The sequence below is a fragment of the Lampetra fluviatilis genome, chromosome 57 (genome assembly GCF_964198595.1).
Source record: "Lampetra fluviatilis chromosome 57, kcLamFluv1.1, whole genome shotgun sequence".
Taxonomy (NCBI): Eukaryota; Metazoa; Chordata; class Hyperoartia; order Petromyzontiformes; family Petromyzontidae; genus Lampetra; species Lampetra fluviatilis.
This window is the reverse complement of record NC_136331.1, coordinates 6,177,335-6,199,342: the sequence shown is the minus strand read 5'-3', so window position 1 is coordinate 6,199,342 and position 22,008 is coordinate 6,177,335. Positions and strand designations below refer to the sequence as shown.

The 22,008-nt window shown below is 50.5% G+C and overlaps 1 protein-coding gene across 6 annotated transcripts in view; it reads right to left on the bottom strand.

Annotated features, from left to right (window-relative positions):
* LOC144950299 (phosphatidylinositol-binding clathrin assembly protein-like) overlaps positions 1–20,583 on the bottom strand; it is a 72,968-nt gene extending 52,385 nt beyond the window's left edge. For all 6 annotated transcript variants that reach the window (XM_078880387.1, XM_078880386.1, XM_078880383.1 and 3 more), the window contains exons 1-3: positions 20,234–20,583; positions 1,421–1,563; positions 54–129 (exon numbers count right to left, since the gene is read on the bottom strand). In XM_078880387.1, coding sequence (XP_078736513.1) covers positions 54–129; positions 1,421–1,563; positions 20,234–20,363 — 349 coding nt within the window. In that variant the 5' untranslated portion in view covers positions 20,364–20,583. The remainder of the gene's footprint in view (positions 1–53; positions 130–1,420; positions 1,564–20,233) is intronic.
* Positions 20,584–22,008: the final 1,425 nt, after the last annotated feature.

Here is a 22,008-nt window from a genome sequence, read left to right as displayed (position 1 = left end):
CCCACCGCACGCAACGAGAACGCGGCTGCCCACCCACCCCACCGGCCCCTTACCTTGGACGCCGCTCTTGTCCACGTAGTTGGCCAGGTTGAACAGGGTGTTCCTGGAGGCCAGGTACTGGATGAAGCGCTGCACGATAAAACGGGAGCGGCCGTCACCGAGCTTGCCGCGACAATTTTTATTATTTTTTTAACGATACCCAACCTCGATCGTCAATATCGCGACCCGGCGATTATCGCGATATAAGAAAATTACAAGACGCTTTTAAACAATTGAATGGGGCCCTCTTGTTGTCCTGAGAATAGTGCAGGAGGATAAAAGGTGCAGCCCTGCAACTGCCAGCTCATGCCGCTGTTGGCAGATGGGGCTTCCACGAGAGGGGGCTCTGGAGAGCTCGATGAAAAACTACGCGATTCCTGAATGGAATCACGACCAAGAATCATGACAATTTTTAGCATTGATGTGTTTGGTCAATTCCAATTAAGAGTGTATGTTTTTTTTTGTAATAGCTCAGCGAGGAAAGCAGAAAAGCCTGAAGGAAACAGGGAGAGAACGTACAAACGCCACACAGAAAGACGCACCGAGTCGGCTATCGAACCCAGGCGCTCCTTGCTGTGAGGCACAAGCGGTACACCACTGCACAACTCTGCTGCTCAAACCAAGTGACAGATGTCACTCGAGATATTTTATGCAACCGAGCACAGGTCAACGGTACGGTGGCTAGGAGATGTTAAGTACCTCGCCTGGTACAGAGGAGGTCGTGGGTTAGAACCCGACCCCTGACACCTGCTGTTTATTTGGAGTTTGCGTGTCTCTCTCTTTCCCTGTGGTTGCGTAAAATTTTCTCCGGGTCCTCTGGTTTTTCCCTATACATTTAGAATCAACATACATTTTAGAGTGCTGGATATAACCACATTTATTAGAACCATATTTGCAAATGTGATTCATAACTTTGAACAATGCCCGTGTATCGATATTTCAATTTTAATGTTCAATTGTATTGATGGGACTGTGTGTTGTCTTGCTGTGGTCCGAGACTGATGCTGTTGTTGTTTTGCTGCCTTGCCCAAGCCTGCATTTGTTGTGAAAAAATCAACAGGAATGTCTCCACTTTTTCAATTTGTACTTGCATACTTGACCTCATTTTATTAGTTTTTTAGTGACCTGCTCACCTTTCCCATCGGTTTTTGTATCATTGCTGTAAATTTTCCGACCCCGTGCCCCTACTGGACATCAGTGACAAAGAGCTTCATAGCTCATCGGGTTCCTCCAGTCTAGACAAAGAGTCCAATTCATTTATGATAGCCAGGTAAAAGAGAAATAGTTTCGTCTTAGTCAGTTCAAGGTACCGCGTCGAACTCGACGGAATCGCCACTTTCCCACGCAGAGGAGCCACTCGCATCCCCCCTCCCCCCCGTACCTCGTTCCCGTAGCACATGAGGTGGTGCGTGGTGACGAGCGCTTTGAACACCACCACCCAGCTGCTGTTGACGGCGCGCTCGAACAGCGTGTCGGCCAGCTGCGGGATGCTCACGTTGATCTCGTTGGTGCATGCCGTCAAGTCTGCAAAGGCGGACAAACGCACGCAGATGCACGCAGACGCACGCAGACGCACGCGCGCGGTCAGCTTCTGACAACGCGGCGCTCGTAAGTCGGTGACCCTTTTGCCGGCTCGGCCAGGGTCGCCTGCCGGAAGACGCGACGTGATATGTGCCGTCCCGTCGATACAACGTATGTGTGTACGTTTAACTTCTATACGCGCCATACGTAGCCAACCGTGCTTAATCGGAGGCACGGGGGAAGGTCAACAAACTGAACACAAAAAGCAGCACAACGCGCTGCATTTCACATCTTGTTCATTACATTTCAATAATACTTGGTGTCATCTCGATTGAACACTCATTTCTTGAGAACTACTTATTGTGTTTAGTTTCTTGTCTTTACCCCGCATCACCGATCAGCACGGTTGGCTACGTACAGTGCGAAAATAAGCTCAACATACGTATGTACGAAAATGCAATTCAATGTTAAATGTTAACTTGCGTTGTGCACCCAGCACGATAAATGATTAAAGGTGCCGATGATGATCTCGGTCGTGCCGGTTCATCGCGCTAACCTCCGAACGACCCCCGCGTCGACCTTTACAAGAAGGCACGCCATAATTCTAGATTTGAAGCTTTCGTGACTGCAATAATTCATATTCTTAGGTTTTTTCGGTAAAGTCACGTAGGCACGCCATAGCCAGCTTTCACCTATTTATCATCTCTCCTCCTCCTCCTCGTCGCCGCGACGATTAACAACGCGTCCGACCGACGTCGGACAAAGATGCCGTTGGCGTCTTGACTTCAGAGTCACCCCCCACCCGGCCGGCCAATCGGAGCGCTTGCCGCTCGTGCAAAAGAAATCACTTTCAAGACGGGCGGCCGGCGACGCTTGTCGCAAACGTTAGCGGTTCAAGTCCAGGCGGCCGCCCCTGGTTAATGATGCCACGTGGATTAAACAGTGGCGTTCGGTTCAGTTTCATTTATTAGGTATAGCCCTGTGAGCCATTCGGCTCTTGAATCGGGTGCAACCGCAACAAACAAAAAACAAAAACATGAACAAGAAAACATCTTAAAGTGACTACACGCAAACAGAAAAAATCCAGGAAAAAACTGCAAAGTCTTCCAGAAAAAGCACCGTACACCAACGCTGTGCAAAAATCCCAGTGGGATGCAAGTCAAACAACAACAACTACAAGACAACTTAGATTAAATTCATCATTCTAACTCCGTACTACAACAAACAAACATGGCCAAACCAAAAAACTTTTCGAAATCACCAAAATAAAGCCATAAGCAATGTAACGGTGTGCCGTCCACAGCTTCACAATGGACATTAAAGATCACGCGACACTATTCCAAAAGGGAGTAGTAGTAGTAGGAGCAACGTGGTCAAAGCCAACGTTTAAAGCACCATTTTGCTTCAAGATAATTTTGTTTGTTAGTCTTCATTAACTTTGCCTTCACAATCTACTGTTGAGAGGACAAGTGGCTCAGAGATCAGAGGGCTGAGCCGCCACTGTTGAAGTCCTAGGTTCAAATCAGAGGTCGCAAACGGGTTTTGATTCCTTACCGGTACCCGTACCCGGCCGCACCAGGGTCGCAAACGGGTACCCGTACCCGGCCGGGTATGGGTAGCCGGATATCGGGTAGGGTACGGGTATCGGGTACCTGATTGCGACCTCTGGTTCAAATTCAGGTTTCAGCCACTGCCTACGATTCACCAGGGTTTTTCGAATTGACACAGTCGATGGAATCGGCCAGAACACCAATGACCACACACAAAAATACGCCATCGCATTATATTTGGCTCTACACTTCGCTGGCTAAATTGCAGCCATGAGAATTTAATATGTTCCTTTGGCTATCATGAGACTGAATATTACACTTTTAGCGACAGGGTCGATGGGAAAGTGCTGCCCCCCTCCTGTGTGGGCCAGAGTTAACCTGAAGGCATCTCAAGAGGGAACTCTGTGAGATCCGCTTCCATGGGCTGTTCTCTAACAGAGATGCGCTGCTCCGAGATTTTAATTAATTCTTCATCTCACGACGTCAATAGCACAACCAGGATAAAATTTGGACAAAAAATTAAAAATATAAATTTTAAAAAATAAACCGTTGTTTTAAAATCGCTTATTTTCAGTCTGTACGTGCTTCGTGTGATTTGTTTAGGTCAGTGGCTCTTTAACTTTACTGCAGCCTTGACACTAAGTTGTTGTACTTATGTGCCCGTGTTTTTGACGATTTACCTTCTAAAAAAAATCTGGCATATCTCACACCCCCAGAAAGGGCATCTCGCACCTCCTGGGGATGCGTGCACCCCAGATTAAGAGCAACTGGTTTAGGTAGACGGGCACCAGGGGACTCTGCATACACCAACAACCGAAAGCCTGAAATAGCATCAGCGACGAAGGGCTGCTGGATCGCCACGGGGACTTGCAGAGACACCGTGCAGCTGGGGCAGCTCGCAGCTCGGGGCAGCTCAAGGCTAATCGGCCGGCGGCGCCCGCGAGTCAGAGGTCGCAAACGGTTTTGATTCCTTACCCATACCCGGCCGCACCAGGGTCGCAAACGGGTACCCGTACCCGTACCCGTACCCGGCCGTACCCGTTTGCGACCTCTGGGATGAAGCCATGTTGCAGGCGCGGGTGAGTTGATTCTAGGAACTTGAATTGTGAGAAGAGACAAGACGTTGGGAAATGAGTGACAAACGGTTACTCACCAGTGACTCACGGTCTACCCGTACCCGTACCCGGCCGCACCAGGGTCGCAAACGGGTACCCGTACCCATCCGGGTACAGGTAGCCGGGTATCGGGTAGAGTACGGGTATCGGGTACCCACCCGGTTGCGACCTCTGCCTCGAGTGTGTGCCACCCCCCCGCTTTGCTCAGGCGGGACAAGGCATCCACGGGAAGTGCTCGAGACATAAAGCGAGACTAAAATAAATTTGAAAAACGTAACACCCGCGCACGCGTGGCGGAGGGCGGTCAAGAGCACGGGGCTCTGTTTGGCGAACGCACTCTGGCCCGGGGGGACGGCGGTGGGTGGCAGCCGCAACCTTTCATCGCGGGGCAGGCAGATGTCACGCCCGGTCACTGTGCAACAGTGTGCTGTGGTGTATGCATGCGAATTGTGTATTTGTGCCAAAGCAGCAACCATCTGCATGCCTGGAAAGAGGAGGCTCAACGGGCTTTTGCGGTGCCGTATGTACCGGAGGTGTGGGGACTTCATCGTGACAACTGGTACCAGCGATGTCAAGATTGGCTTCTGTGAAGGACGCCACTGATAAGTTTGAAGCAGTCGCAATCGAGCAACAGCGGAGTGGTTGGTGCTAACAACATCGAGCCAGGCGGCTAAAACAAAGCAAGTTAACAGTGGGGAGCATAGGTAGTGCATTTGCCAGTCATATCAGGTAACCAATAACACCTGGGTGTGTCCCGTGACCCCCTGCCAGCGATCCATCGACACATCACATGACCTGAGACGGCGCTCACCTAGCCTGGCACAAGTGATGAGATGTTACCGCTGCTTAAATGGCGAAGGGCAGCTATTGTGTATTTTAATGCTGCCCTTGTGCCGAAGCAATAACCCACGCAGGACAAGAACGGTTCTGTAGACCAGGTCTCGGGCACGCGAGCGGCTGTACGTGCCAGCGTAGTGAGCGCACGTGCGGCGGCGGCGCTTTCAGACGTCAATCTCCGAGCGTCTCGCAAAACGGCACTTTCCTCTCGAACCTCCACGAGGCCCATGCCTCATCCTCCAGAACCCCGAGAGCTCGGAAGCCCTCTTCTCAAAGGGCACCCTCTCACCGAGAAACTCGAAGCTCATGGGGGAACCACCCTTCCACAAAGCAACAGACCACCGAGTCGCATGCACTGCACAAACCATGGCGGCAGCAGCAGATGCGGATAGCTGACGCACAAAAGGAAATGTGTGCGACTGTGGTCATCCAGAACAGACCGTACGACGTTTAATGACGCAATGGCGCAATTCCGCGATCCACAAAAACGAAGAAGACATCACAGCGACTACACTCCGCTTACTTCTGACGCGGATGTCTGGCTTGACCAACTGGATGTGAAATTGTAGTCGCTGTTCTGCATCTACATCAGCCGTACGAAAGAAGACTGAGAAACTCGGGACAGCTAATATTCCCCGGGTAAATCTCCTACGACCACCTCGTCAAAATAAAAAAAATATATCTGGTAAAAGGAGACTTCCCACCCACTGGCACTGGCGAACGAGACAAAAAAGACTTGCCATCTGCACTGGGCAGGTGGCTGCGAGGGCTCATTCCTCGGCGAAGAGACAGCGATGTTGCGTTTTCACGGTCGGCAGAAACCAGAGCAAGGCCGTGCCGGGTAGTTCTCGTGTAAAAATAATGTTAAAGGCCACTTCAAGGATGTTTTGGACCGCTATTTGGCACACAGGGCCGCACTGTGCTCTGCGAGACTCGGGCAAGGATTCTTCGTCACACAACAAGGTGCCGAAAGCACAACTGGTATAAACACGCGATTTTTTTTAATGTCAACCACACCCTCACACCCCTCCAAAAGCCGAAAGGAGCTCAAAATATAGCACTTAAAATACACCTCCTGTTAAGGTGGCCAAGAGATGGCGGGGCACAGCAATGAATCTATCGCTGTGGAGCTCCGAGTGTTGTCCCCTTGCATGTAGCAGCGGGGTTTGGTGGATGCCCTCTGGCTTCTTCCGGTTTCCTGCTGCAAGGAGCTAAACTCTCATTAATGGACTTGGCCAAACATCCCAAATTGCAGGACCCCCCCCCACCCCCCGAGGAACACGCCAAGCAAAAAAAACAACCCGTCTTGACGTTCGGCAAGGACTTCCTGGCCAAAAGGACAATCAGCACTGGCATCGTCCGGCTGCCGTGGCGCTCAGCACTCCGCTCGTGACAACGCGACGGAAGGGAGAGAGAGCGCGCCGGCGGCGGCGGCGTTTGTTTTTCGCGCGGTCAAAAGCGCAGCCAACGCCGGGTCTCGTGACTCCCCCCCCCTCCCCCTGTCATTTTCTTTTCTTTCTCGCGAGCGGAGCTCGGCCCAGAAACGGCGAGTAGGCAGAAAAAACGGCCGTTCTGGTAAACACGCCGTCGCCGCCGCCGCCGCCGCCGAAAGATTGCCGCGGTGGAAGTGCCAACGCAGGCAAGATATGCGCAGAAGTGACAGGTCTCTGCCTCGTGCTGCTTTGGTCGAATTTTGTTACCCCCCCCTAACTCCCCTGCCCACTGTGCGTGTATAATCAGCGTACTGCTCTGGCACATCATCATCATTTTTTTTTTGCATTACGACTGCAGGTATTGTTGTCTATGCAAACATGACTCCTTGTAAAAAAGGTGTCAGTTTTGTTGCCAGATAGAAGGGTAAAAAAACAATTATCATCATCATCGTTGTTGGCCATGGTCAGTCCACTGCTGGATGAAGGTCTCCGCCAAGCCGTCAACATCTACCGTTGACGCGGGCCCCGTGATGGCACAATCCACCCGGCAACTCCACGGAAAGCCAAAATCCTCGCTCCGTCTCCACGGTGGACACCTTCTTGGGCACATTCCCTCCTTTGGCTGCCACGCGGCAGTTAATTTTGCCCACCGGCAGTCGTTTCTTCTAGCAATGTGTTAAGCCCAATTCGTTTTTTAACAGACAAAATGACAGCGAACCTGGGCGTCTTCTCTTATCCACGTGTTCCGCTTACTGCCTCGCAGTTTCACGTCAAGCGTGCACCTGTTCACGGCGTGCTGAACACTTTGCGAGTGAGACTTTTGTCTTTTCTGTTGGCGTGCATGTTTCCGAAGCGTCGGCAATGCGATTCCACCGACGATAAAAATGTCAATTGTGTCTGTCGTACTGTACGGGGCGCGCGTGTTATTTATAGTCCAGCGCCGCGCCTGAAGGTTTTTGTTTTTTTAAACCTGCGTGAATATTTGCAGTGACCCGCAATAAAAAAAAACGCACGCACACGCGCACACCTCTGACACCATCGACACGCCCGTACGTCCTCCTCCTCCATGCCTCGGATCGGTCGGCCCTGGGAACATTTTCACTTTTGGCACAAGAGGGAGGTGAGGTCGTGGTGCGATACGACCCGGCCTCTCTCCTCTTGCCCGACGACCACTCCAACGCACCCCTACCGCAAATGAATGCGCAAGCGAATCAGCACGTTCAAATCCAACGGACGCTCAAATATTCCACTCCCGTCATCATCACCACCACCACCATGAGACATAGGCGTGTTGTTACACAGTGGGACGTGGGGCCAGAACATGCGCGCTTTTTTAATCCAGGGCGAAACGAGCAGGGGGCATTTGTTTGCTTAGCTCTCCGCTCATCACACATGTGCCGCGGTTGTTGGGAAAGCGAGTGGGGATGGCGCGACGCTCGCTGCGTCAGCGGTGAGCGCGCGCGGCACGGAGGGCATCCCTCAGGGCCGCGAACCCTCAGACGGGGAACCCCGCGACCTGACGACGAACCCCGCGACCTGACGGCGAACGTGCCGGGCTGCAAACAAAATAGTCAAACACAGTGACAACGTGGGACGGGGACAAAACACACCGGCTGCTACGAGGCGTACGTGAACACCGACGCCCATACTGTACACGCGGAAAGGCAATAGACTTTACACCGGCGGCGTGGCACGGCACACACAGATGGCGCGCGGTGACAAACACGGCACTTCGGCAAACACTGATAATCATGAGAGAAGAAACTACAAGCGTCATGAACGAGGCAATGATTTAGACCCGCGATGCGTTTTCGGGTTGCGCCGCGTGCGATTTGGCACGTCGACGTTTCGGGTGGGTTGCCACGGTGGCGAGATGTTAACTCCCTCGCCTGGTACGCAGGTGGTGGGTTTGATGTCAACCCTGACGCCTGTTGTTTATTTGGAAATTGCGTGCTGTCCGTTTTTGTTCCGGGTCCTCCGGTTTTTCCCTTCCCATCTAGAATCAACGTCACGCATTTAGAATATTTGGCTGCAATAAATGTCCACGCAATAAGCCACTTCGTTGAACTATGATTTGCGATAGTTAAATCACTTCTGAAAAAGTCGTATAGCTCAGTGGGTCTGACCTGTTTAAAAAAAAGTTCAGTTTTACTTTAACACGTAGGCTTTCACGACCTATATCATCCGTAACAAAGTTGTTTTTGGGGTTAGATCGCGTAAATATGAATGTCGTTAAACCCGTCACCACCCGTACAAGTACTCAAATTGTAAATGTTGTGGGTTTACTCTCCAACACACCGCTGTGCTGTACTAGTAATGAATTGGCACGTTCTTTTCACGTGACAACCCTTACCAATTGGCCGTGTAGGGTGGTGGTCGGGTTTAATGACACATTTATATTTACGTGATCTAATCCCCAAAAAAATAACTTTGTTATCGAGTTTAGTTTTTAGTTTCGTTCTCACGTACCGGGAGCTACGTGTGAAGCAAAACATTTCCACGTCGTACTGAACGGCATGTCGTGGCGCGGTGGTGGGGGGGGGGGAACGCTACGTTGCAGGGCAGCAACAGAAGCGAAGGTTTATCGCGCAGGTTTTGGAGCAGGTGCGCAAGCGGGCGCCGCTGCATTTCCTCTCGCACGACGTTATCGCGGGGAAGCAAGACGGGCCTCGCAGATGTAAATTGCATTAGCCTGCCCAGCGGCAGAGCAGAGCCGCGTGGCCGGAGTTTTTTTTTTTGGCCCAACACGCGTGCGGGCGTGCACGCACGCACGGGAAAAAAAGCTGTGCCCCGTAATTGCATGTGGGAAGCACTTTGGCGCACCGCGATAACGTCCGTCGCGAAATAATATCCAGGTGGCCAACTGCGTCACAGCCAGTGGCTTCTGCGACAGGACACGGCGAGCGTACTGAAACGTGCGTGCGTAGGAACATTGGTGGAAAATTATTTGAACCGGTTCTGGAGCCCCCCCCCCCCCCCCTAGGTTGACCTAGCCATAAATGAGTACCTGGCGTACACTGTGTAAACATCAGCAAGAGGGAGACAGGCGGTGGGGCGTGGCGATTGCAACACCACTCACTGCTGCCTGGTATCGGTCATCATCGGTGCTTGCTAACAGCACTTGCACCAACAGCCTAGGTAGGCAGGACGGGGGGGAGGGGGGAATTTTGGTGTTTTGTGTACAAACAGGAACTTTTAAAACTCGACGCCAATAACCTATAAACCTGCTGTGCAGATCGGCGAGGACGTGTTTTGCCAACAAGACTTGAATGTTTATTTACAATTTCACAGCGGGAACGGAAATGCCCGCAAATCACACCCCTTTTTACCAGCCACGAAACCCGCACGCGGCAGTTCGCAATGCTAGCTATGCAACCCGAACCCAATGAGCCGAGTTCGATTCCCAAACAGCGAGAAACAGGCTACCATGGGATAGCCACAAATGCTAATGTATTTTTGTGTTGGTGGTCTACATGACAAAATGGCCACACATTTAAATTTAGTCCTATTTATCTTATTATCTGGTTAAGGACAGCAGTTTTTGCGCATGCAATGCACAACTTTGTGCGAGGTTAAATTTAAGACAAGTTCCCAGAGAGGGCTTCTGTGGCTAAGTGGTGGGCGGCAAGAGTGCTTTGATGCAAATTCATTCTTGCACCGTTTTCCTATGCTCCCACGTCTATGCAAGCCACCTTCGTTAACCTGCAGTGAGAAGTATGGTCGATTAAACCCCCGTGAACGACACGGCACGTACGGGGAGGTGGGGGGGGGGAGGCCTTCATCCATCAGTGGAACGGCGGAGGGCTGCAAATCAGGAGTTGAGTTCAACAGGACCCGTCTAAACCGCTTGACCATCTGTTCCATCACACCTGAACTTTACCTCTAGCAGCGGCCACGAGCGGATAAGCGAGGAATGCAGAATTTCTACAGCGGAGTCGCGCGTGTGTGTGCATCAGTGTGCGCGCGCGTGTGTGCGCTTATGATCAGCTCCGGTTTGACAGCAGAGGTCTCACTCCGAATCAGTCGGGCGATATTATCCTTTCATCGAATGTGTAACGCTGTGTGGAAGCTACCTGGTCTGTCGCTCCGCACAAACATTCAAGTCTTCTCTTTGCTTGTGAAAGGTGAACCCCTCTAATGGAACATCTACGCCGGATAGAAACATTCAGGCTGGCCTGCCTACAATCCATCCTGGGTTTAAACAAGGCTGGATTGTGTAAGGAGCACACAAATCCTTGAAAGATCTGGACACATTCCCATCAGTGAGCTCCTCCGGCAGGCAAGGCTACATTGGCCAGGTCATGTAGCTTGCATGCCCAGCCACCGCATGTCCAAGCAGCTTCGGTTTAGCCATATAGAGGGGGCTAAACGGGCACGACATGGACATGAAAAGAGATGGACCAATGCGGTTCGAGAGGATGTGGAGCTGAGTGGATTTGCCGAAGACTGGTACCAGCAGTGTCAAGATCTGCCTCTATGGAGGAGGCTCGTGAAGGACTCTACTGGGCAGTTGGAGGCAGTCGCCCTACAGCAACAATGGTATGAAGAGAAGCGACGCTCACAACAACGATCGGAGCGCCGGGCGGCTAAAATGCAGCACTTTGGTACAGTAGGGGTTACAGCTGGTGTTAATCTATCAGTCATCTCAGTCTACCAACCCATGGAACCTGGGTCCGTCCCGTGACCTCCTGTCAGCGAGCCTTCAACACTTCAGGTGGCCTCAAAGTGCACCTGGCTTGGCATAGGCGCCGTGGTGAGGTCACCGTCACTTAGTAGCGAATAGCGGGTATTGGTGTGCGGAGGGGGGGGGCACAGCTCCCAGCGTCTCACGCGATGGCAGAGGCGCCCCCACCAACCGTGGCATCAGGGTCATGCTTCACTCCCCAATGGCACAACAAATTTAGCAAACGCACATTTTTTATGCGGGTGGGAGAGCTCCCGTATCAGCGTGGGATCCACGGGGAGATTGAAAAGGGCGCCACGGTGGCTAGACTACCTTGCCTGGTACACAGGAGGTCGTGGTTTCGATCCTGACCATGTCGCCTGCTGTGCATTTGGAGTTTGCATGTCTCTCTCGCTCCCCGTGGTCACATGGATTTTTCTCCAGGTCCTCCGGGTTTTTCCCTTCCACATTTAGAATCAACATCACCGTGCGTTTAGAGTATTTTGCCTGCTGTACATATCCACGCGATAATAAACCACTTCGTTGAGCTATAATTTGTGACGGCCTGGTCGCTTCTGAAAAACAGCTACATAGCTCAGTGGGCCTTACGTCTGGTGAAATAAAACATAGTTTAGTTTCAAATGATCAAAAGGCATCCGTTCGCCGCGGTTGTGGGGGGGGGGGGGGGTTTGGGGGGATGTGGTCGGGGGGCTTTATGGTGAACTTTTAAAAATTCACGCAAGTGAAGTTTTTTGAAGAAGACGCACAGGTTGGTTGCACCGCGAAGCTGCCACCCCCCCGGTTTGATTCCCGGGGCCCTGTCGGGCATCGGTGCAGAACGGGTTAGTCAGTGGGCGCAATTGTGGACGCAGGAAATGCAAGAGTGCGGTCAAGGCGAGCCCCGAATCGGAGACGACATTGGTTCATTGTGCAAGATGGCTAACGGCATTGCGAGCGAGAACGTGGGGTGGTCTTCATTCAGCAGTGCATAGAACATTGCTGAACCAGGCTGTCCCTGCTCCCCTATCACTCTTCACCGGTATTTACCAAAGGGCACGTTCAAACTATTTCTAAAATTGAAAGGATGGGGCACGGAGGCCTTCATCCAGCAGTAAATTATGAAAGGGACAAAATAGGTTTGGGCTGTTTATTCAAGTAAGTTTTGGTAAATCAATAGGACGGTAGTGTTTTCTTAAAAATTGAAAAGTCACGCCGCTCAAAAACGGGACCAAAGTTTACACATCTTTAAACTTTGCGTCCGGGATGCAGTTAATAATTTGAGTCAAAATAAAGAGCAAGTGAACATTCCATTCAATTCGAAACGTACATCGCTTATGTCACTCCACTGCTGGATGAGGGTCTCCCCACGCCGTATGGGTTGCACGAGTTACATGGGCACCCATCATCACCACGCTCTGTTCGGCGACAGGTGGTAATGATCGGGATGCTAAGTTTATATCACAACAAGACACCGGTGGCACTCTGACAGAGAAACAAATTCCAGTTTGGAAAAACATGACAACCATTCTAGATCTCTGACGTGACTCCTTGCTGTGTGCCGCGTGCGGTTCGGCACCGTGCCCCAAAGTTTTGCTCCATGTGCCGAGAGCTTCTCCCGGGGAAGCATTCCCAAGAGCCGCAGACCACAACCGCTAAAAAGCTAAGCGGTAGTAGTCGGCCAATGTCTATATCAATACGTTGCACGTTCTTTCGCATTCTTTCGCCTGCCGATTAGTTTTTAATCTGTTGTCCTTCCCCCCCCCGGCGCCTGCAATTAACACGGCTGGCTACGTACGGTGCGGAGAAAGTTTAATGTATACACGTAAGTACAAAACGCAGCAAGCGACTGACATTCACCTAGGACAGACGAGGCCTTTTTCTCACACCCTCTGGACCCTTTTGGACACCCGACAGGAGATGAAAAAACCCAAAAACTGGGTGAGGCCAAGACCTGGTTTTGGGGGCCTTAACGCACGAACGCAACCTCACCGCAAATTATTGGTCCAAAAAACTGATGATTTTTTTTTTGCCGCTGTTTGTTTTATCAAACGGAGTCACTCGCGCGCGCCGAAAACGCGCAAGCGCATTCCAAAGTGAACTCCTGTGGGCGCGCAACGTGGGGTTTCTGAGCCACGAGGTCCCCTTGACCTTGCCAGAGTCTTCGGTCCGGCAGCCGTCCATCAAACCCGCAGGTGTCACTCCAAGAAGAATTTTCCCCTACCAGGCTTTATAAATAGAGTTGTTCATTTCGTTTTTTTGTTGTGTAACCAAAAAAAGAAACAACCCATGCGCATTATCGCTTTACCAACCTTCACCAACCTCCGCTTGCCAGCGTGGTGAGGCACGGTCAAACAAAGCCCCATTACTGCCATGGCATGGCGAGGCCTTCTCTGTAATAATCTGTCATGGGTGGTCATAATCCGTACATGTAATGGGATTGTCATGTGAGCAATCGGATGCGGTTTGAACGTTTTCATGTGGAAATTGGTTATTCCGATGCAAAGATAGATTGCATGACTTTTATAATCGATTCCATGAACTATATCGAGAAATCTATAATTTGTGAACAACCCTACTTAAAAATCACTTGTCTTTAAGGTGCCTTTCATTTGATTAAGGTGAGGGGGGAAGTGGTAGCTGAGTGGTTAAAGCGCCGTGCGATGAACCTGGCCAACAGAGTTCAATTCCCAGCCATGGCTAGCATCAGTGGTTGAGTGCACATCTGAACAGGTGCCGAGTCTACCCTTTACCAACCGGTACTGACCAGCGTGGTGAAGTATGGTCAAACAACCACCATAACAAATGGCCCTAAATTATTACATTGTGTTATAATTCCATTCACAATTGTTCTGCAAATTGATCGAGTGAATGTAAATGTACACACCCTATTCTGCTCAAAACCAAGGATAAAGGTTTCTAAATTGATTTAGGAGGCAAGTGAATCAGAAATTAAAATAAAAACCCAGACATGATGAAATCCATCCAGCGACAACTCTAATCAGGAAGCTGCTGTGAGGACACACCCAAGGCATGGAGCCAGTGGGCTGTCGAGAATAAACAAAATCCCGTTTTGGAAAATGGAGACTCGTGCAACTTCATCATCATCATCGTGGATAAAGACCTCCCCCCCTCCCCCAAGCCGTTGCCATGTCTCAGTCCTGCAGCGTAACAATCCACCGAGGACCGTGACAAGCAAGCCAATTTCATCACTCCATCTCCGCGACTGACGTACTCCCGGCACATTCCAGCCCACGGCTGCAACTCCGTCGTTATTCTCCACCGCCAAAAATATTTTTTCGTGAAAATGGGGCAATTTAATAGCTCCTCGTCGATGTGTTTTTTCAAGTTGTGCCGTGCGTTGGTAGGCATGATCGTCCACGGTCTGACAGCTCCTGAAGCTGCTGCTGCTGCTGATGAAACTCCCAGCACGCGGTAGCAATTTGGGTTCAAGCACATCACGTTACATCTCCGACATCTGTCGTGGAGGCGATTGCACCGATGGACCCTGTCCAGAGCCAGACCTTCCAGCACATCGGCAAACGACAGCAACAACAGCAGCAGCCCTCCCTGTCTGGACAGGGAAACTGACGGTAACATTTGGTTCCAGTTTCGCAAAAAGACTGACCGTCAAACTCGGCAAACGCGCCCCAGTGAAACGTCCACGTCACTGCGAAGTAGATCATTACCTTCCATTTCCCCTGTCCCTCCCAACTCACAGCGGCATCTGTCACGTCAGCAGCCCTGAGTCAACAGAAAAAAACGCAGAAATCCTGTTTGTGACAGCGATGATGCAGCATGTCTGTTTAATTCAGAATTGCTACCACATCTACTTCTGACTAAGGTTGTTTATATGGTATGAACCTCTGGTTACACCAGCCCACAGGGGATCATTGTGTCCGTCCGTCGTTCGTGCAGGGAGGGGCTTGGTAGGGAGGGAGGGGCTGGGTGGGGAGGGTGGGGAGGGGCTGGGTGGAGAGGGTGGGGCTGGGTGGGGAGGGGCTGGGTGGGGAGGGTGGGAAGGGGCTGGGTGGGGAGGATGGGGCTGGGTGGGGAGTGGAAGGGGTGGGGCTGGGTGGGGAGGGGCTGGTCACTCCGTGGTGCCCTTATAAAACTCAACGTTTAACCGACTCACGCCGGCTTGTGCCCGCCCTCACAGTCGGGCATATTTGCGGAATACACCACGCCGCCGTTGACCCTGGCCATTGACCGAGCAACCCAACGTTCCTACCAGCTCCCTCCGCAGGAATGTATTTTTTGTTTCTCAGGGGTTATCGGTAATCGCACACAAATCAATCATTATCGGTTTGCCGGGTATATAGAATTGTCCGACAATAAAAAATTAAAATCCAACTCCCGTGTGCGTCTCTGTGTCCGTCTGAGTGCGTACCGTGAGCTGAATGACGAGCGCTGCCGCCGATGCCTTACGATGACTGTCGCTGACCAATCGGTTCACTGGAACGCGCCTTGGGGTTTGAACGTTCGCACCTCGCCAACTGGTTCAGCCGCTACTGTAACTTAACGGAAATCCACGATGGATTCGATTGCTTTTTAAATCGATTCAGAAATGAATTATGGAAATTTAATTATCTATTAACCCCCCCACCTCTATTTCTGACACAGCCAAACTGCAATTTTCGGCCATCGTAACGCGCATTCTCTCCCGTAATGCCCAGGGCCAAAATCAAATGACGGCCGTGACCTCTCAGCAATGTCGACGCGAGGCTCACAACGCCGCCGCCGCGTCACCGCCAAGTGGAGAAGCTCAACGGTGCCCATTTGCATTTCCCAGCGGATCGAGGGCCTGGGTGCCAGACAGCCGTCCCTCGTGCACTCGAGTGCATTCCCCCCTCCACGTGACTTCACCGTAACACAGCCACCCGCGCGAGCACTTGCGGCAAACACCGCAACTGCTCGCGAGCCCGAAAGCCACCGTGCTAAAACTCGTGATCGGAGAGAGGCGGCAAGACGAGCCGAGGCAGCTCGTAGAGAACCACTGGGAGCCCAGTGGCCAGTGTCAAATAAGCGCCTAGAGGGGAAAACGTCCTGCAGCTCGTCATTTCACGCGGAAGAAGAAATTAACTTTTGCGCAGGAGCATTATGCTCTCTTTGTGAGAGAAATCCTTATTCTTAAGTTTTTTCGGTAAAGTCACCGTAGGTAAAAAATAAAAATTCATGATACAGCTATCGTGTTGTGACGGTTCCACCTGAAGACGGAAGCTTGTGTTGCCTCCGAAACGTCGTGATTTTTATTTTATATTTTACTTTTATTAGTTACATTTTTTTACCTACGTGACTTTACCGAAAAAACCTAAGAATATGAATCATTGCAGTCACGAAAGCTTCAAATCTAGAGAAATCCTTGTTTTGTTTCAATACAAGACATCGGCACGGTTGGCTACGTAAGGTGCGAAAGAAGTTCAAAGTGCATACACACGATGGCACCACACCCGGCTGATGCTTTTAATCAGCCAACTTCTGATCGCTTGCTATTACAAATTGACAGCACAAATGGACCTGCAGCAGCAGCAGCAGCCTCGTCGACAGCCAAGTTCATTATCAGTTATGAGCAATCCGCTGCTGGATGACGGCTTCGTAGGTTAAACGCTGTCATAATTATCTTTCTCTCGAGTGAAGGTTGTTGAAACCCACTGTACGAGATGAATAGGGGGGCGGTGGTGGGGGGGGATTTGGTGTGAGTGAACTCGATGAAAGTGATACCCCCAGTGCGGGCACCCATCCCTGCTCAGGCCAACCGACCCCATGCAATCGCATCCCAGACCACTCACTCACCGGCACCACCCCGCCACACACACACGCGCGCGCGCGCGCGCGGGTGCACAACGCCGTGCTTTATTGTGCTACTCTGTGATCATCACCAACACATGCCGAAACTCACGTTGCATTTACATTGAACGGTCATTATCAATATCATATGAGACTGTTGGTAGTGACGCATCAAGCACACAACTATGAACCAAGCTCACTGTATTTACCTAGCCAAGCACTGTCCAGGCTCAATTTGACAAGAATGGGGGTTATTCCGGGGTGAATTGGTCATGGGAATTACTCGCCTTGAAACAGCACGAAAAATAAGCGTCGAGTATTTCAGAAAAGCACCAGAATTCGGAGAAGTTGCTGATGACGACAACGGCAAGAATTTAGATTTTTTTTTGTTATACGCAAGTATGTTACCACTCGCCAACGCATTCCATTGAGATCGCACTGCGATAGAGATGACAAATTGTAAAAATGAACTTCGGCCTAGCTGCATGCAAGTGCTGGCTGGACACAAAGTTTGAGATGGAACGTAGTGTGCAGTGGCAGACAGAGAGAGGTCATCCCCTTCTCCTCTTCTAGAGCCCAACACCATCCAACAACCCAAGGGGAGCCGCGGTGACGAGATGTTAACTCCCTCCCCTGGTATACAGGAGGTCGTGGGTTAGATTCCGATCATGACACTTGCTGTATATTTGGAGTTCGCATCTCTCTCTCATCATCACGGTGGCTAGGAGATGTTAACTCCCTTGTCTGGTATACAGGAGGTCGTGGGTTCTATCCTGACCCTGACACCTGCTGCTGTATATTTGGAGTTCGCATCTCTCTCTCATCATCACGGTGGCTAGGAGATGTTAACTCCCTTGTCTGGTATACAGGAGGTCGTGGGTTCTATCCTGACCCTGACACCTGCTGCTGTATATTTGGAGTTCGAATCTCTCTCTCTCTCATCATCACGGTGGCTAGGAGATGTTAACTCCCTCGTCTGTATATTTGGAGTTTGCACGTTCTCGCGTGGCTTTTTCTCCGGGGTTCTCGGGTTTTTCTCCCCCATGTTTAGAAACATGCGTTGAGAGTCATTTCGCTGCTATAAATTTCCACACGATGATAAGCCACTTCTCGTTGAACCATCATTTGTGATGGGCAGGTCCCTTCTGAAAAAAATAGCTCCAAAGCTCAGTGGAGCCTTACCTGGTAAAACTAAAAAAATTGTTTAGCTTTAGTTGAAAAGCTGCCTCAATCCCTGTTCAATTCCAGATGTAAGACTTCCCACATCTTCTCTACATATGGCCGAAAGTGTGGCCAAGTCAACGCATCTCTGTTCTCTAAATACCTTCCTTGCTCTGGATTTCCACTTTGCGTTTAGGCATGACACCCATCCTCTTCCCCGCAACCTCATTTCAACAGCCGAGACATTGAAATTCTTTTGTTTTACATATCCTGTACAGCGAGCGGATGTTCAATACAAACAGTGTGGCCAGCTACACAGACAGCTGACGCGAATTGGGGCATATACGAACACGTTTATTTGAATCAGAATCTCTATTTGGACGAGAGGAATCCGATGAGCTACGAATCTCTTTTTCACCGATGTCCAGCATGTTGTGAGCAAGGTAATTAACATCTAGCAGTGGACTGATTATGGCTGATGATGATGATGACAGTAACGTAGTGGCTGGATGCCGGTGGTTAGCACGCTACGGACAACGGATAAATAACGATTCTCTGCCACGGGTAATATCAGTAGCGAGCGATTATCCTAACCGGTCCTGGGCTCCCCTTTTCTTCACAACGCACCGACCCAACGTGGTGAAGTATGGTCAAACACCCCCCCTCCACCCCCCGAACCGACCAACACGGCGTGGGGAGGCCACACATTCAGCAGCGGACAGATAAAAGTGGTTGTACATTATATATTACTATGAGCGAAGAATGTCTGTGTGTAACGCACGTGACGTCACTCCACACGCCGCACCCCCCCCACCATCATTAATATTCATGACCGGGGGGATTTTACACTCACGCAGAAGAATATCGAGCAGAAATATAAAAAAAAAAAATTGCAAATTCGGTTTAAGTTTGACGTTTCTTTATTGAAAGTTAATCTAATGAATAATTATATGCAGCAAGAAAGTGGATTTGGTGTCTTTATTTATTTCTTCAGCACTTGAGACAAAAGGTAAGCCTTTAGACTAACATTATGGTAAAATTGACATTTCTCGGTGATTTTCCAGATATTGTATCGAATTCCAATTTATTTCAACCGCAGCGACCGAAAGCAGAAGAGAATAAAGTATCAGAGCAGTGCATTTTAACAAAATGATGGTCAGTTATATACAGTGCTACAATGACATGAAGTGAGGTGTTTCATGTATTACTTTTGTGCAAGAATCACTGCCATTAATAGTGCTACAGTGAGCTGCAGTGAAGCGTTTGATGACTTCGTTTCGTGCCAGATTCACTGCCATTAAATTGACACAAGATACAATTATACTCTGCTCAGTTTTTTTCGTAAATAACACAGCTTCCGTCCTAGGACGGGTAAACAAGGTATAGTTGTATATAATAGTACAAGGCTTTGAGGAAGAGAAATCCCGCCCTGTAATACGGTGGTTTAACACGCCATGTAATCAGTACAGTGTACAACTATAAATATGCTAAAGTGTTCATGTTGTTAAGTACAATTATGATAAACGCACAACACACACGGGGTATACACACGCAGCTTCCTAGTGTCAATCCACTGCTCCACGGTCTCACCCAAGCAGTGCGGGCAGTGGGGGATCATTTGACCATACTTCGCCACCCTGGCCGGTGTGGAATCGGTAAAGAACGCACACAACAGAGACAGTACAGCCCACATAAGCCGATGTCGTTAGCGAGCACCTATTAAGGGCACACACGAGGCGGGTTAGCTGGAGCGTGGTGTTAAGCACCGGGAACGACTCGAACCGACGAGTCCAAGTTCAAACTCTGCTCGGCATCGATGTTATCAGCCCTCATTACCGGGTGAAATGACTCAAAGAACAGCCACCGTGGCGTGCGTAGTGCACCAAACCGCAGCTTCCATCGCTGACCGTGTCCACAACGCTAGCGACGCAGGCCCCCAATTCACCGTGGAATCTGACAGTGCCAACTGCGGCCTAGCGCCACACGAGGATGACACTCAGACCACGGTCTCGCCTAGCCAGTGCTGCCGGCCAAGTGCGCTCGGCGCCGGTAGGACGTGGGTGGGTGGGGGGGTGGGGTGCGTGCGCGGTGGATGCTCTGCAGAGGCCGGCACGGTGCCTCTCAACTCACAGTCGAGGTGCTTCTTCTTGGGGCCCATGACTTCGTGCGTGGTCGCCTTGCACACCGCCTTGGCCACTGCCGAGCCCGTGACGCTGTGCTGCGCCGCCGCTATGCGGTCCGTGATACTTTGGCCCGACATCGTTGCACCGTCCCCGTTCCTTGCTATGACTACGACTACTACGGGGAGGGGGGGAGGGTGGAGGGGGTGGGGAGGGGATCCGCACACACACACACACAGGGGGGGTTCGCTGCGGCTCACGGACGCATACGGGGAGCGGAGCGCGAACTCAGCGCCTCTGCTTGGAGGACTGAAATGGCCGCCGCTGCCGCCTCCACCACCTCCTCCTCCTCCCAGCTGCCCGAGCACGTGACCCGTGACGTCACCCCAACACCAACCCCCCCAACAACCCCCCCCACAACCCCCCCCCCACTAATCCCCGCGTCGTCATCGTCGACGTCAAAGTTCCCCCCCCCCCGTGTCTAGATTTGAAGCTTTCGTGACTGCAAGAATTCATACCCTTCGGTTTTTGCGGTAAAATCAGTCACGTAGGTAAAAATAAATAATAAAAATAATAATCGAAATAAAATAAGAAATCACAATATTTCTATTTTTTTTATTTTTATTATTTTTTTATTTTTAACTACGTGACTTTACCGAAAAAAACCTAAGAGTATTCTCCTGTGTCGCCTACAACAACAATTATTAATATTCAATAATACTTTTTTTAAACACGCTTTAATTAAATGTACCGTACGAGTATTGGAAAAACTCCACGACTCCAGGAAGTGGCCCAGAAGCTTACCACAACGTAAGGGACCGTAGCGTGGACAATTAGAGCCAAGGCGAAACATAACATTAAAAAAGATGGTTTAAAAATACTTGTTTTTATTTTTAATGATAGAATATAGTATTGTCATGAGTATGACATAAGTATACCAAGTTTGCAATCGATACCATATTGGGAAGTGGGTTAAAATTTAGTTACAAGATTTGACGATACGATACAACAGTGAGTTAAATAAAAGCGTGTTAAAAAATTTTGCTGTGGTTTTCCCACCTGATGATGATTGCTCGTGTTGCAATCGAAACGTCGTGATTTGTTTTATTTTAATTTATTTTTAACGACGTGAATTTACCGAAAAAAACTGAGTATGGATTATTGCAGTCACGAAAGCTTCAAATCAAGATTCTACAACACCGTGGCAACACGAGGGGGGGGGGGGGGGGGTTGGGGGTGACGAGCACCCTCGCCCCGGCCGTCTTTGTCTCCCCAGTGGTGATGCGTTAATCGCGGGGATGAGTGTCAAATGCGTTTCCATAGAAACAATTTGTTTTGTCTCTTGGAGATTTGGTTAGAGGGGGCGCGTCGCTCGGTAAGTTCGCATCGTGCCGAGGTGGAGAAGCGGCGGCGGCAATGATAAAATAAAAACTCTGCGATTCGTTTCGCCTTCAAGAGGCACATTGGGAATATCACAGCGTTCAGGGGGTCCTTGTCCGTAGAGTGGCCATCTTACGTAGGGACGTTGTCTCGGCGTTCACGTCCGTGGAGTGGCCATCTTACGTAGGGAAGTTGTCTCAATGTTCACGTCCCATGGAGTGGGATGGCCATCTTACGTAGGGAAGTTGTCTCGGTGCTCACGTCCGTGGAGTGGGATGGCCATCTTGCGTAGGGACGTTGTCTCGGCGTTCACGGGGTCCTTGTCCCTGGAGTGGGGTGGCCATCTTACGTAGGGAAGTTGTCTAGGCGCTCACGTCTGAGTGGCCATCTTGCGTAGGGAAATTG